The sequence below is a fragment of the Rhamphochromis longiceps genome, linkage group LG18 (genome assembly GCF_057381845.1).
Source record: "Rhamphochromis longiceps isolate RC_006_pf linkage group LG18, R_longiceps_female_GT1.1, whole genome shotgun sequence".
Taxonomy (NCBI): Eukaryota; Metazoa; Chordata; class Actinopteri; order Cichliformes; family Cichlidae; genus Rhamphochromis; species Rhamphochromis longiceps.
In genome coordinates this window covers 25,884,288-25,896,565 of record NC_140574.1, presented here as the reverse complement: position 1 = coordinate 25,896,565, position 12,278 = coordinate 25,884,288, and the positions used below count along the sequence as shown (strand labels likewise).

The following is a 12,278-nucleotide window of genomic DNA, read 5'->3' as shown; positions in this document are numbered from 1 at the left end:
ATGGGGCCTGATTATTTAAGACCTTGTATGTGAGGAGCAGGATTTTGAATTCAATTCTGGATTTAACAGGAAGCCAATGAAGGGAAGCCAAAACAGGAGAAATATGCTCTCTCTTTCTAGTCCCTGTCAGGACTCTTGCTGCAGCATTTTGGATTAGCTGAAGAATTTTCAGTGAGTTTTTTGGACATCCTGATAATAATGAATTACAGTCGTCCAGCCTGGAAGTAATAAATGCATGAACTAGTTTTTCAGCGTCACTCTGAGACAGGATATTTCTAACTTTAGAGATGTTGCACAAATGGAAGAAAGCAGTCTTACATATTTAATATGTGCATTGAAGGACATATCCTGGTCAAAAATGACTCCAAGGTTCCTCACAGTGTTACTGGGGGCCAAGGTAATGCCATCCAGAGTAAGAATCTGGTTGGATACCATACCAAAGAAATAAAAACAAAGCAAAAACCTGTCACATGCACAACTTGACAAAATACCTTAACCCAAAGTTAGAATGTGAGTGGTAAAGGTCTGAGGTGTTTTCTTCCCACTCATCCACCAACTGGACACGGCAGATGGCTGCAGCTTCACGAGCCTGGTTCTGCCGGAGGTTTCCTTTCTGGTAAAAGTGAATTCTTCCTTCCTTCCTGTCAACATGTACTTACTCACCTGGTTGTTAGGGTTTCTGCTGCTATTGTACCATCTTGAAGTATTTGCAGTATACAAATAAAATTGGGAACTGCACTGTAATAGTTCCCAAACCTGTCCAAATGTGAGCAGGTTCACTAATGACCTCCACCAGCATCATGTTGGCGAAAGAGTTAAATAAATCAGGACTTTAACTCATATATGTCATATGATGGTCCAGTTCTCTGCTTTATGCTACCTCACCGACTTCCTTATGCATTTAAGCAACGGCTTCAACTTCACTGGTCAGTTGTAGATATGAGTTAGATATGAGTAGTTATGGCAACAACAGCTACAATTTCTGAAGCAAGAACACCAACACAATGATATCAGGGAGTCTTGTCGGGCATTAGTGTGCTACCCACCAATCAGAAGCTGTAATAGTCTTTAAAGAGAAACCCATTTATTTAAAGAAACATTACAAAACAACTCTCAAAAATGTCAAAAAAGGTGAAGAGAACATACGTGCCATTCTAGCAAATGCATAGAGGTCCATTCTGAAAAGAAATACTCTGAAGCCAACTTTGATTAGTGTCAAATGTCCCAAGACCAAATGGGGGGGGGGGGGGCTCAGTCATTTCCAGTACAGAACATCCACAACACAAACAGCTGAGGACAATGATATGAACAATGATTGGGGGCTTCTTTTACAACAAACTCTTTCATACTCAAGTCCTCACAGTTGTGCACATCATCCTTGTTTGTCCTGTGGCTTTTTGCCTTCCCTCCAATTAGCAGAGCGAGGCATTGGGGTCTGCACTGTCCGCTCCATCAGAGAGGTGGGGTTCGCCGTGTGAGTCTGAGCAGGACAGAGGAGCGTTTGAGTATCATCTGTGTCTTCCTTCCGGTCAGCTAACCAACAGTGACGAATCTGCTGCCTTTACTGCTCTGAGCTGTGGCAGAGCGTCGGTCTTTTAGGATGCGGAATCGCTCGTTCAGAGTCATCGACGTTTGCTGTGGGGAGAAAGGTCCGAGGTTACAACACTGGAATGAAAACTGTCCTATATCTGTGGATTAGACGACACTCAAGCACACTCTCACCGGTTTTCCAACACTGTTGATGTCAAACTGCAGAGGCACTCCTTTTGGTATCTTCTTCTCCACAGTTTCCATCTTCACGGGGGCAACACTGGCAGCAGGGGGATGCAGGGTCCAAGCTGTTGGGGGCCTAAGTACAAGGCACAAAGACAGTCAGACAAAAGGAAGAACTACCTTCTGTCGACAGGAGGACATCCTTCAGCAAGGGGAAAGACACAAACAAATAGTGCAAACTAGATACTACAGGAGAGTGGGTGACATTTAATAATGGCATAGAGACATATAGGAAGAGAAAAGAGGTGGAGTTGAGGAGAAAAGCTCAGTGCATCATGGAAAGTCGCCCAGAGGCACCTGATCCAGCCCTATAGGCTTTACCAAAAAGGCAAGTTTAAACTTAAAGTACTGTCTGGCTCCTAAATCCAAACTGGGAGCTGGTTCCACAGCAGAGGTGATAGCTGAAGGCTCTGCCTCCTATTCTACTTTTGGAAACCATGAGCAAGCCTAAAGGGAAGGATTTGAAACTCAGTCATGGATTAAACCAGAGCCAATAGAGCGAAGCTATTCCCCATTAATACTCTTGCTGCAGCGTTTTGGATCGTCTGAAGTTCTTCCACAGCAAGCGAAAACCCTCATTTCATTCACAGCGAGGTCTAAAATCAGTGTGTACTGCAGAGATCCTGCTGAGTACTCACTCAGGCTGTGTCCTGGCTGTGGGGTTGTCTATTGAAACAGTCAGGATTCCACTGCTGGCTGTCGATGTGCGCCACCTGTTGGACAAATGGAAAAGGTGCCTCGTGTTACACAAACAGACACAGACCCCAAAAACGGACAACAACGGTGCCCTTTCCCTTCTAAATGATTCACATCCTCAGTGCGAGTTCCTCTTCCTCACATATGAACATACAACGCAGGTTGTCAGAAGTATACTCACTGCCGTGTTCTGACTGGAGGTGTGCGGGGAGTTGGCTTCTGCACTTGGGCTTGTACCTGTTAAAACACATGAAGCACAAGCAGAATGAGAAGAGTCCACATGGCCACGAAGACCAGCTTCACTGCTGGTTTGATTTAGACAACAAACACACTACGTAACCTCTCAGATACCTTGAGTCCCCTGCGAAAAAGAAACGTGGCCTGTCGTGCTTCCCTCTGAGTCTGCTGGACAGGCGGCAGCGGTCTGGCATTAACAGAGCACAAATAAAATAAAAAAAAATCTAGCTGTGTAAACTATGTAGGTGAATCAAAGCTGAATAACATCGGTCTCTCCTCCTCTAGAGCTGAAATCATAATGAGTGATAAAAAGCAAACATTCTCACCGTCGCCGCAGTTGAAAAGGCCTCCTGACTGACGGGGCGTTTGGGCCTCTCTGTTGATCTGGCTGCCTGTACAGCCGCCTCTGTACCTCTGGCTTCCTGTACTGGGTTTCAGTGCGCTGAAAGAAGGGCCTTGTTTTCTGTCTTGTTTTCTGAAAAAAGACGTGAACGGCATGAACTTTCAAGTACAGCAGACTTACTCAAAGGAGGAATTATTTACAGCGAGACACTAGTTGTTAGTAAGCGATTCTGTGTAACATCAGGTGGAAAAAGTTCGCTAAAATATGGGACTGCTTTTTCACTTCAGAAGATGATACTATCCTGAAAATAGTTTTTTATTAAGGGGAAAAGCTATCCAAACCTTCCTGCCCTTGTGTGAAAAAGTAATGGGCTTTCAGGGACCAAAATATCACGTGGAAGGTTTTAGTCTAAAAAACTAACACAGTATTTCATTAAGAACATCATACTAACAGTCAAACATGGCGGTGGTAGTGTGACCGTCTCGGACTGCTTTGCTACTTTAGTGCATGGATGACTTAATGCAACTGATGGAACCAGGAATTCTGCTTTCAATTAGGTCAGGGGTGGGCAACTCTAGGCCTCAAATGCCTGTATCCTGCAGGTTTTAGATATCACCCTGGGTCATCATACCCAAATCAAATGATTAGTTCATCACCAGGCCTCTGTAGAACTGCAAGACATGTTGAGGAGGTAATTTAGCCATTAAAATTAGCTGTGTTAAATCAAGGACACGTCTAAAACCTACAGGACACTGGTCCTCGAGGCCTGGAGCTGCCTACCCCTGACTTAGGTTCTGCAGCAGGACAGTGATCGGAAAGATACCAGAAAGTTCCACCTCTGAATGGCTCGAAAAATCATTCTCAGTGTACTGGCATCCTCAAATCTGGACTGAAATCAGACTGAGAAGCTCTGGCACGACCTTAAATGGGCTGTTCTGGCTCAAAGACCCTCCAATGTGGTTAAATATAAAAAAACGTAAAAACCTACAAAGAGCCACAGCGATGTGAAAGACTCATTACCAGTGATCACAAACATTTGATTGTAGATTTTGCTTCCAATGGTGGCACAACCAGTTATTAGGTTTAAGGGCCAATTACTTTTTCCACACACGAGCCAGTTAGTTTTTTTTCCCTTAACAAATAATCATCATTTTAAAGCTGCATTTTGTATTCACTCAGGTTATCTGTCTAATATTAAAATGTGTTTGATTATCTAATTTAAGTGTAACAAAAATGGGGAGGGGGGGGGGAATCAGGAAGGGTGCCAATACTTTGTCTGTGCATGTCAAATGAGGTGTTTATTTGTTGAATTTCACTATGAAAGAGATCAGATTTGGATGTATTTTTTCACCAGGATTTTGGTAATTAATTGTGACTCAAAAAGAATATTTCTTTCTCCATTTGATCTTAATATACGTGCTCTGTTTGTAAACTTTCTGTTTGACAAAAGCATAATATAAGAAAGATTGTTAACTTTAACCTTCCATATTTTCATTATCGGGAACCAAATTATATCCTTGATTCATGTCTGCACTCCCAGAGCTCCAACATAAAGTGTCTGGTCTCACACATGGGGACACTTTGTGAAAAGTAGGCAGTTTCCTTCACATTTAGGTTTTTGGCCCACACTGGGGACCACACAGCATCCTGATTTCATGGAGGTTGTGGTAGAAAGTAGTAGTACTTAGCAGAAATTTAATTTTGCATGTGTACATATTGTAAAGCGATGCTAACGCAGGAACTTCTCTGACTTTTGTATACCTTAAAACAGGCAAAATGATTTCTACCAATCGATGCAGCGATCATGTGAAATAACTAAAATGAACTAAAACATTTCTGAACTTTCAAAGTGTGCTACCTCCTGAGCACGATATCCCTCTTGAGAAACACTCTGGAACAGCATTTAAACAGGTCAAACAACCACAGGGGACACGGCTAACGAAGAAAGTTTGACGTTCCTGGACAACATGCAAGAGATGCTGATGTCTGTTGCCAGGCGACAAGATTGGGAAAAATAGCTACCTCTGGTTGTGATGAAAGTGGGCCTACTGGTACATTCAACAAGCTATACTGACTTTAGGAAAACATAATAAATGGAACCAAATTTTAAGAGATTTATATATTTTTGTCCACTTTAGAAGTACTTTGAATATGATTTACAACTAATACTAGCAGGACTTAAGTTGATGAATTATTCCAACATTGCTTTATGAAGGTGTAGCGTCATTTTCCAGCATGGCTCCATTAAAGCTGTATGTGTTCCAGGTCTGGTTTCTCAGTGTTTTGCCCCCTAATAAGGCCTCAAAAGCTGGAGTGATTCCCACGCTTTAATAAAACCACAATAGGTCTGCGCTTGCCAGTTAAGATGGCAGGGCAGTATTATGGACTATAGCTCATGTCTCCTCCAGTGCAGTCCTCCAGTACCTGGTTGAATGCTGATCTGTTCAGTGTGCCGGCTCGCTTCAGCAGAGCCGCTGGTCTCCTGGCCGCCAGTCCCGTGATGACCCCCTGACCCCGTCTCCGAGCCACTATTGGTGGGACCTTTCTGTTTCTCAATTTGGGACCTCCTCCTCGGGGAATGCCACCTCCTGGTAAGTATTGGAATAGCGACATTAGATAAACACACTTGTTTCAACTGGGGTGAAAAAGAGAAGCATACCTATGAAGCTAATAATAACTGAGAAAACGTAAGCGAACACACCTCTCTGGGCTGGTCCTGCAGTCCTCTGTGAAACTCCCTTTCCTTGGATTAAGCGGCCTTTCTTCTTCACTGGTCGGAGGTTCACATTGGCCTGTCTCCTTAACTGTTGCTCTTTTTTGTTCAGCCGAATAATGTCATCTGTTAAAATCATCACACGAGCAGTGATCAACATCTGCGAGCCCTCTGACAAGTGCTGCCTGTCTAGCCTAGCTAGCTACTGGCGACCTCCCAGTAGTTAGGTGCTAGTAATATTAGCTTGCAATCTATTTTAGTAACGTTGCTCATAGCTGTGTGAGGGCCTTACCCAAGGACATGTCGACTTTATCCGGTATAGGTGTCCTTTTCCCTCGGTCTGCTGTGAAATCCCCCATGCTCATACTTCAAACCACAGCGAACAACCCAAGTGGACACAGAAATGTAGTTAGCAGCCGTGCTAGCTATCCGCTCCTTTCCTGTATACGCTAGAACAGACACAAACCGCCTCTGCCGCGCATGCCCCGTGAAGACGTGACAGACATGCACTGTGGGAAGTGTATTTCAATTAAATGAAAACACAGCGTTACAAAACCCGGACCAGCGCGCTCATGTAAGTGGTTGTGTAAGAGAAAACGCCGCGGGTTTCAGACGCCTGGCTGCTGCTGTCACGACGGCTACTCAGTCTGTTGTTTATTCGTTTAATTTCACGTTTTGTTGTCCACTCGAGCGGAGCCTGCATCAGTTGAAGCTTCCCACCCTGTATGCTGCACTGTGTTTGGAGGAGGTATGTGTCCGTAGAAGGAATCACTATAAACACGTTTAATTGAGCTTCCCCGTTGACTCAGTTCTTGTAGTTTGCAGTGTCGCTTTGTTCATAGAAAGTTTTCCAGTCTGTAACTGTTTTGCTCACATCTGCAAAAACTCTGAATTTTGAGTTTCGCTGTTTCTATTCGATTTCCTGCAGGCCCAGCAGCCCCGCACTCTTCTTCCTGACCAGTTTCTTCAGCTGCCAGCCCACCATGTCAGGCACGAAACGCAAGGCATCTTCTGCAACGGCTGGAAAGGATCACCGTGCCAAGCAGCAGAAGCTGGCTCCCGTCAAGCAGGAGAAGAAGGAGAAAGTTGGGGGCTGGCTGCAAAGTCTTGTGCAGCTGCAGAGATCAGAAAAGAAAGACGTGAAGTTCAACAAAAAGCGCCTGCGTTTTCTATCTGATACTGAAAAGATAAAGCAGGGCTCTGAGGGTGTCCTCTACTGGATGTTAAGAGATCAGAGAGTACAAGGTGACCCATCAAAGCAGAGCCAGCAGTGCAGCAATGGCGCAGCCTCTGTTTGGTTTGCATTTTCTCACTGTCTCTTCTCATGACGTATGTGCGCATTCCCTCTGTGTGTTTAGATAACTGGGCACTGATCCATGCCCAGCGGCTCGCTGTGAAGGAGAACCTCCCTCTGCATGTCTGTTTCTGTTTGGTAGTGCCCAAATCAGAGCTGTCTACTCTGAGACATTACAGCTTCATGCTGAAGGGGCTGGAAGAAGTTGCAAAGGTACAAACATCAAAATGAACATATAGTGAATATAATACTATTCTTTTAAAGTAAATACTGCACGGGTGGGAGCTCTCTGAGTGCTTCTTGTTTTACATGTGTAATTTAAAATGCATTGTTTTATAAACAGAGCTTAATAAAAGGATCTTTGTGATAGAAACTTGTATCTATTGTTATATGAGAAATATTTCGTATATTAGTTGTGCAGTACTACACCAGACCAGAGGAATCGCTCTTGTTTGAGTCTAGTTGTAGTTGCAGGTACATCATCAGTGAACCAGCCTCACTCTTGCTCTTCTGCCCATATAACAGGAATGTGAACAGTTAAACGTCCAGTTCCACTTGCTGCACGGCGCTCCGGAGAAAGTTCTCCCCGGCTTTGTGTCCGACCACAGCTTTGGGGCCGTGGTGACAGACTTCTCTCCTATCAGAGAGCCGCTGCAGTGGTTGGAGGACGTCAAAAAGAAACTTTCCAAAGACATTCCCTTCATACAGGTATGAAAAAAAACCCTCACTTTCTGAAATCCAATTTGCAGGAGGTGTGTGCTGATAGGATGCTCTGTATCCTGCTTATTGTCTGTCCCCAGGCTGTTTTCTCTCTTTATTTGTTCCCCTGATTCCAAAGTAATAGGTATGAAAACTGATGCAGCAGACCTCATTCTCATTTCATGCGTATTGACTTTGTTTTTCCTGTCATTATTTCTTGAACACTCTATTTTCCTTTTATAGGTTGATGCCCACAATATTGTTCCCTGCTGGGTAGCTTCACCTAAACAGGAGTACTCCGCTCGGACGATCAGAGGAAAAATTACCAATCTGTTACCAGAGTTCCTCACTGATTTTCCCCTGGTAGACGCACACCCACACACTGCTACGAGAACCGCCAAAGTAAGCGCTCGAGAAACAGTGAAGTGAATAAATGTTGAATGTACTGAGAATAAAAGCGGCGTATATAATTTATAGTGAGTTCAAAGACTTTTGGATCAGTTGGTAAACAATTACAATTTATCTTCTAGAGGTCATGAAATTATTCATTGCTTTGGGGTTGTTGTTCTAAAATCAATTGCGAGGCAAGTAAGCTGTCAGGGAGGCTCATCGACCGGGAGCCTGGAAGTCGAGCTGCTGCCAGAAAGCACACACTTTTACCCTTCAACTCTATCCTCACTTCCACACATTATTTATTGATGACTCGGTATAAACTGGAATTTTTTTTAACTGTCCAAAAGTTAAAGCTCTCTTTCCCCTTGTAGTAGTTATTAAAGCTGCAGGGGTATGTGCTTTTGCTCCAGGGTTGAGATTGATATGCTACACACAGTTTGACTCCCCCCCCCCACTTGATATTTTTCTAGCTGGATAAAAAAAAAAAAAAAGAAGAATTTTCTCCTTTGCTTTTGAAGTTGTCAGATCTCTGTAGCACCACTGTATATGTTTAAACTCATCCCTCTCAGCTGCGACTGATCTTTTCTCCTTTCTCGCTTCTTTACCTCACAGGGAGTAGACTGGGACAAAACCCTAGCCTCCCTGGATGTTGACAGAAATGTAAAAGAGCCAGAATGGGCCGAGCCGGGCACCAAAGCAGGGATGGACATGCTGGAGTCCTTCATTGATGTACGACTTAAACTGTTTGGCAGCCAACGCAACGACCCAAACGCTCCCGCCCTGAGCCAGCTTTCCCCCTGGCTCCGCTTTGGTCAGTATTCTGTGTAAAACTCTGAATTTAAAAAAAGAGTTTTCTTAAGGACATGACTCTCTAATATTATTCATATGCTCTAGTTGATTAGTCCTGCCAATTCTGCTTTTGTCCTGCACTTGTCCAGTTTCTTCAAAATGTCTTAAGGACACACTGCACAAGATATGACTAGTTTGGAGCTAAAAGCTTTTTAGGAATCATGTTGCTGGTGCAAAAATACTATTTTTTTTATGCCTGTCAAACAATGACAGAATTGGCATATTTTTTGTAGATTTAACAAAATAAATGGGAACAAATGTGTTTTCTGACAGGCTGCTAGTTGCAAAGTGCCTAAAGATACAATTTAAAGTTGGTTCCTTACTAAGTTGTCTGTTATGCGCAGACCAAACACTGGTTCATCCCTTGAGTTAGGAGGCTTTTTTATTCTTGAGTGAGTCACAGTCAGTGTTAAGTGGCTTAACAAAGCAGTCCTCAGGACTAAAAACGAGTAAGATAAAAAGAAAAGAGAAACTTTGAAAGAACTTCAGAAAACTTAGAGAACTTTTGCACAGGACCACTTTAAAAATAACAAGAAAGTCTGGCTACTTGGAAGCAAAATATGAATACATGACAGGTGGCTTAAGACTTTAGTGCAGTACATCTGGAGAAGAATCCTTAATAGCATCTTGGTGTTCTGTTCAGTCTGTTCATTGCGCAATAACTGCTGTAATCCTCTTCAAGAAAAACTTGACTGCCTTCTTTGTAGATCTCCTTGAGACTTTTGATAATGTGGGTGAGTTCAGAGTGTTGCTTTTATAGATGGTTTAAAATTATGTCCCTAAATGATAAAAGTGTCCTACACACTTCCCATATGACCTCCCCCTTGAGTTCATTGCTTAAGACAGCAGTTATACTCACAACTTTTATTGGTCCGGTTATCTCGGACATCCAGAAGGCATCAGCACGCCTGTGTTTTGAATATTAATGCCTTTCCTTCACGGCTCCGCAGACACTGAACATCTTTACAAGTTCAAAGAGAGCAACCGTGGCACCACATCACAGAACAGTTTAGCTCTGAAAGATTGCCGCACGTTCTCTGAACCGGGAAAGACATTTTAATTGCTTCTCCTCTCCATATCTGCCTTTTTGTCTTCCTGGTCCTTTTAGGCCAGATTTCGGCCCAGCGTGTGGCTTGGCAGGTTCAGCGCAACGGGAAGAATGCAAGTCAGTCCGTACCGGCCTTCATCGAAGAGCTGGTGGTGCGTCGAGAGCTGACTGACAACTTCTGTTTCTACAACAAGAAATACGACAGCGTGGAGGGTCAGTGGAGACCTCATTAAAATTGCATCCTGTCGATTGCTGTGACGTCAGTCGGATGGATCGCAAGCAAATTTCGTTGAATAGAAGTTATTCAGCTTCACATATGTTTTTGTTTAAATATATTTGTGTCTGCGTCTCATAGGTGCGTATGAGTGGGCTCAGAAGACCTTAAAAGACCATGCCAAAGACGAGAGGCCGTATCTCTACACGCGTGAGCAGCTGGAGAAAGCAAAGACTCATGACAAGCTGTGGAACGCAGCTCAGGTACAACGTTCAGTCTAAAATGAAATGTTTGAACACATTCGGTCCATGTTGTGCTTTTTCTAACTGCTGCATCACCACCATTAGTACCAGATGGTTACAGAGGGGAAGATGCATGGTTTCTTGAGGATGTACTGGGCCAAAAAGATCCTGGAGTGGACTTCTTCCCCAGAGGAGGCGCTCTCCATCGCTCTGTACCTAAACGATCGCTACGAGCTGGATGGTCAAGACCCTAACGGCTTTGTCGGTAAGAACGGATTTATTTTGACTTATTTGATCAAATATGCATTCGTTTTCTCCCACACTCTCACACACTCTGCTGCATTTTGGTCTCGTAGGTTGTATGTGGTCTATTTGCGGCATCCATGACCAGGGCTGGGCGGAGAGAGCCGTATTCGGGAAGATCCGCTACATGAACTACAAAGGCTGCCTTCGGAAGTTTAACGTGGCTCAGTTTGAGAGAAAGTACTGTCCTAAAAGTCTTTGAAGCACGATATGTTTGGAAGGATGCGTTAAAAGCGCTCGACAGCGTGGATCTCTTACACCTTGGCCTCAGGGACATTTTTTTCTTGTTACAGCCTTTCTGGTTTTTTTGTTCTGTTCTTCACAGCTTGTTTTGTTCAAAACATTCGCTCTATTCTTGCTTGCGTCGACACTTTTACTAAATATTCAGACGTGTTCATGCATAATAAAACTGTAGGCTGTTTGTGGCATTTTAAAGTGAGCTTTAGAGAAAGCACTTTGGGCTTTGTTAATATAAAAGCACCATAAAAACAATCACATTACTACCGTCGTTCGGTTTTTAATACAAGTTTGAAGTCATTTTCTGTCCACTTGTATCATTTCCAACTCTCTCACTGTTATTTCTTTAAACTTGAAATAAAGCGTGTTTCTTTAACAGACTGAACTGCTCTTTACTCAAAAGCATACTCCCACCCACAGTGACTGAGACGTAATTTAATTTGAATCCAACTCTTTCACCATTTAGCCAAGGTTTTCAGTAATGCTGCCTACAGCTATGTTTGATGAGAGGCTTTCCCCATAATCTAATCAAACCGGTCAATATGTGTTTTGTTTTTGGGGTTTTTTGTAAACACATCTAGCATAAACTGTCAGCAAACAGATGGAAAAATAATGCTCTAGACTAGAGAACCTCACATGATCCAAAGTGAATCTAAATGAAAAGTGTTAATATTCTCATGTTTGCAGCCACTGGGTTTCATCACAGCCCTAAATGTGCTTTTATTGAGCTCAGATGTAATTAAACAGAACCAAAACCCATTCTATCCAGCCTAATTAACTGCACTCCTCAGTAGTGGATAAAAACAGCCCACATAGGTAATGACGTGCTTAACACCAAGTCACAAATTGGCATATGAAAGCTCGTCCTTGCGATGGCCTCTTTTGTTGTGCTCAGTTCATTTCAGGGGAGAGAGATACTTCACCTGTTTTTCCTCATTTAATTAAAATGAGCTCAGAGAAGTAGACTTTTACAGGTTACAGTCATAAAGGATATACTCTCACTGCTAAACTTTATAAGGCATGCCTATTCTGCTGCTTGCTTGTAGTGCAAACATCCAATCAGCCAATCGCATGGCAGTAACTCAACACGTTTAAGTATGTAGACATGGTTAAGATGACCTGCTGAGCATCAGATTGGGGAAAAAAATGGTGATTTAAAAGAGGCACAGTCGTTGGCGTCAGCAGTTTTACTCGGGGATATGATGAAACAGGTTTCCATTATGGATACGCAGCTGAC

General features: G+C 43.3%; 2 protein-coding genes across 2 annotated transcripts; one reads left to right on the top strand and one right to left on the bottom strand.

Annotated features, from left to right (window-relative positions):
* Positions 1-1,067: 1,067 nt before the first annotated feature.
* LOC146648444 (UAP56-interacting factor-like) lies at positions 1,068-6,274 on the bottom strand. Its single transcript, XM_085389311.1, has 9 exons — positions 6,055-6,274; positions 5,751-5,888; positions 5,474-5,637; positions 3,033-3,181; positions 2,821-2,893; positions 2,651-2,706; positions 2,412-2,486; positions 1,723-1,849; positions 1,068-1,635 (listed from the first exon to the last, which is right to left on the bottom strand). Exons 1-9 carry the CDS (start codon positions 6,125-6,127, stop codon positions 1,534-1,536), a joined length of 957 nt encoding a protein of 318 aa, XP_085245437.1. The 5' UTR covers positions 6,128-6,274; the 3' UTR covers positions 1,068-1,533.
* Positions 6,275-6,302: 28 nt separating this feature from the next.
* cpdp (CPD photolyase) lies at positions 6,303-11,417 on the top strand. The gene is made up of 10 exons (XM_085389310.1): positions 6,303-6,510; positions 6,691-7,007; positions 7,121-7,269; positions 7,582-7,764; positions 7,999-8,157; positions 8,761-8,959; positions 10,106-10,258; positions 10,401-10,522; positions 10,607-10,766; positions 10,858-11,417. The coding sequence occupies exons 1-10, from the start codon at positions 6,488-6,490 to the stop codon at positions 11,004-11,006; spliced, it is 1,614 nt and encodes a 537-aa protein (XP_085245436.1). The 5' UTR covers positions 6,303-6,487; the 3' UTR covers positions 11,007-11,417.
* Positions 11,418-12,278: the final 861 nt, after the last annotated feature.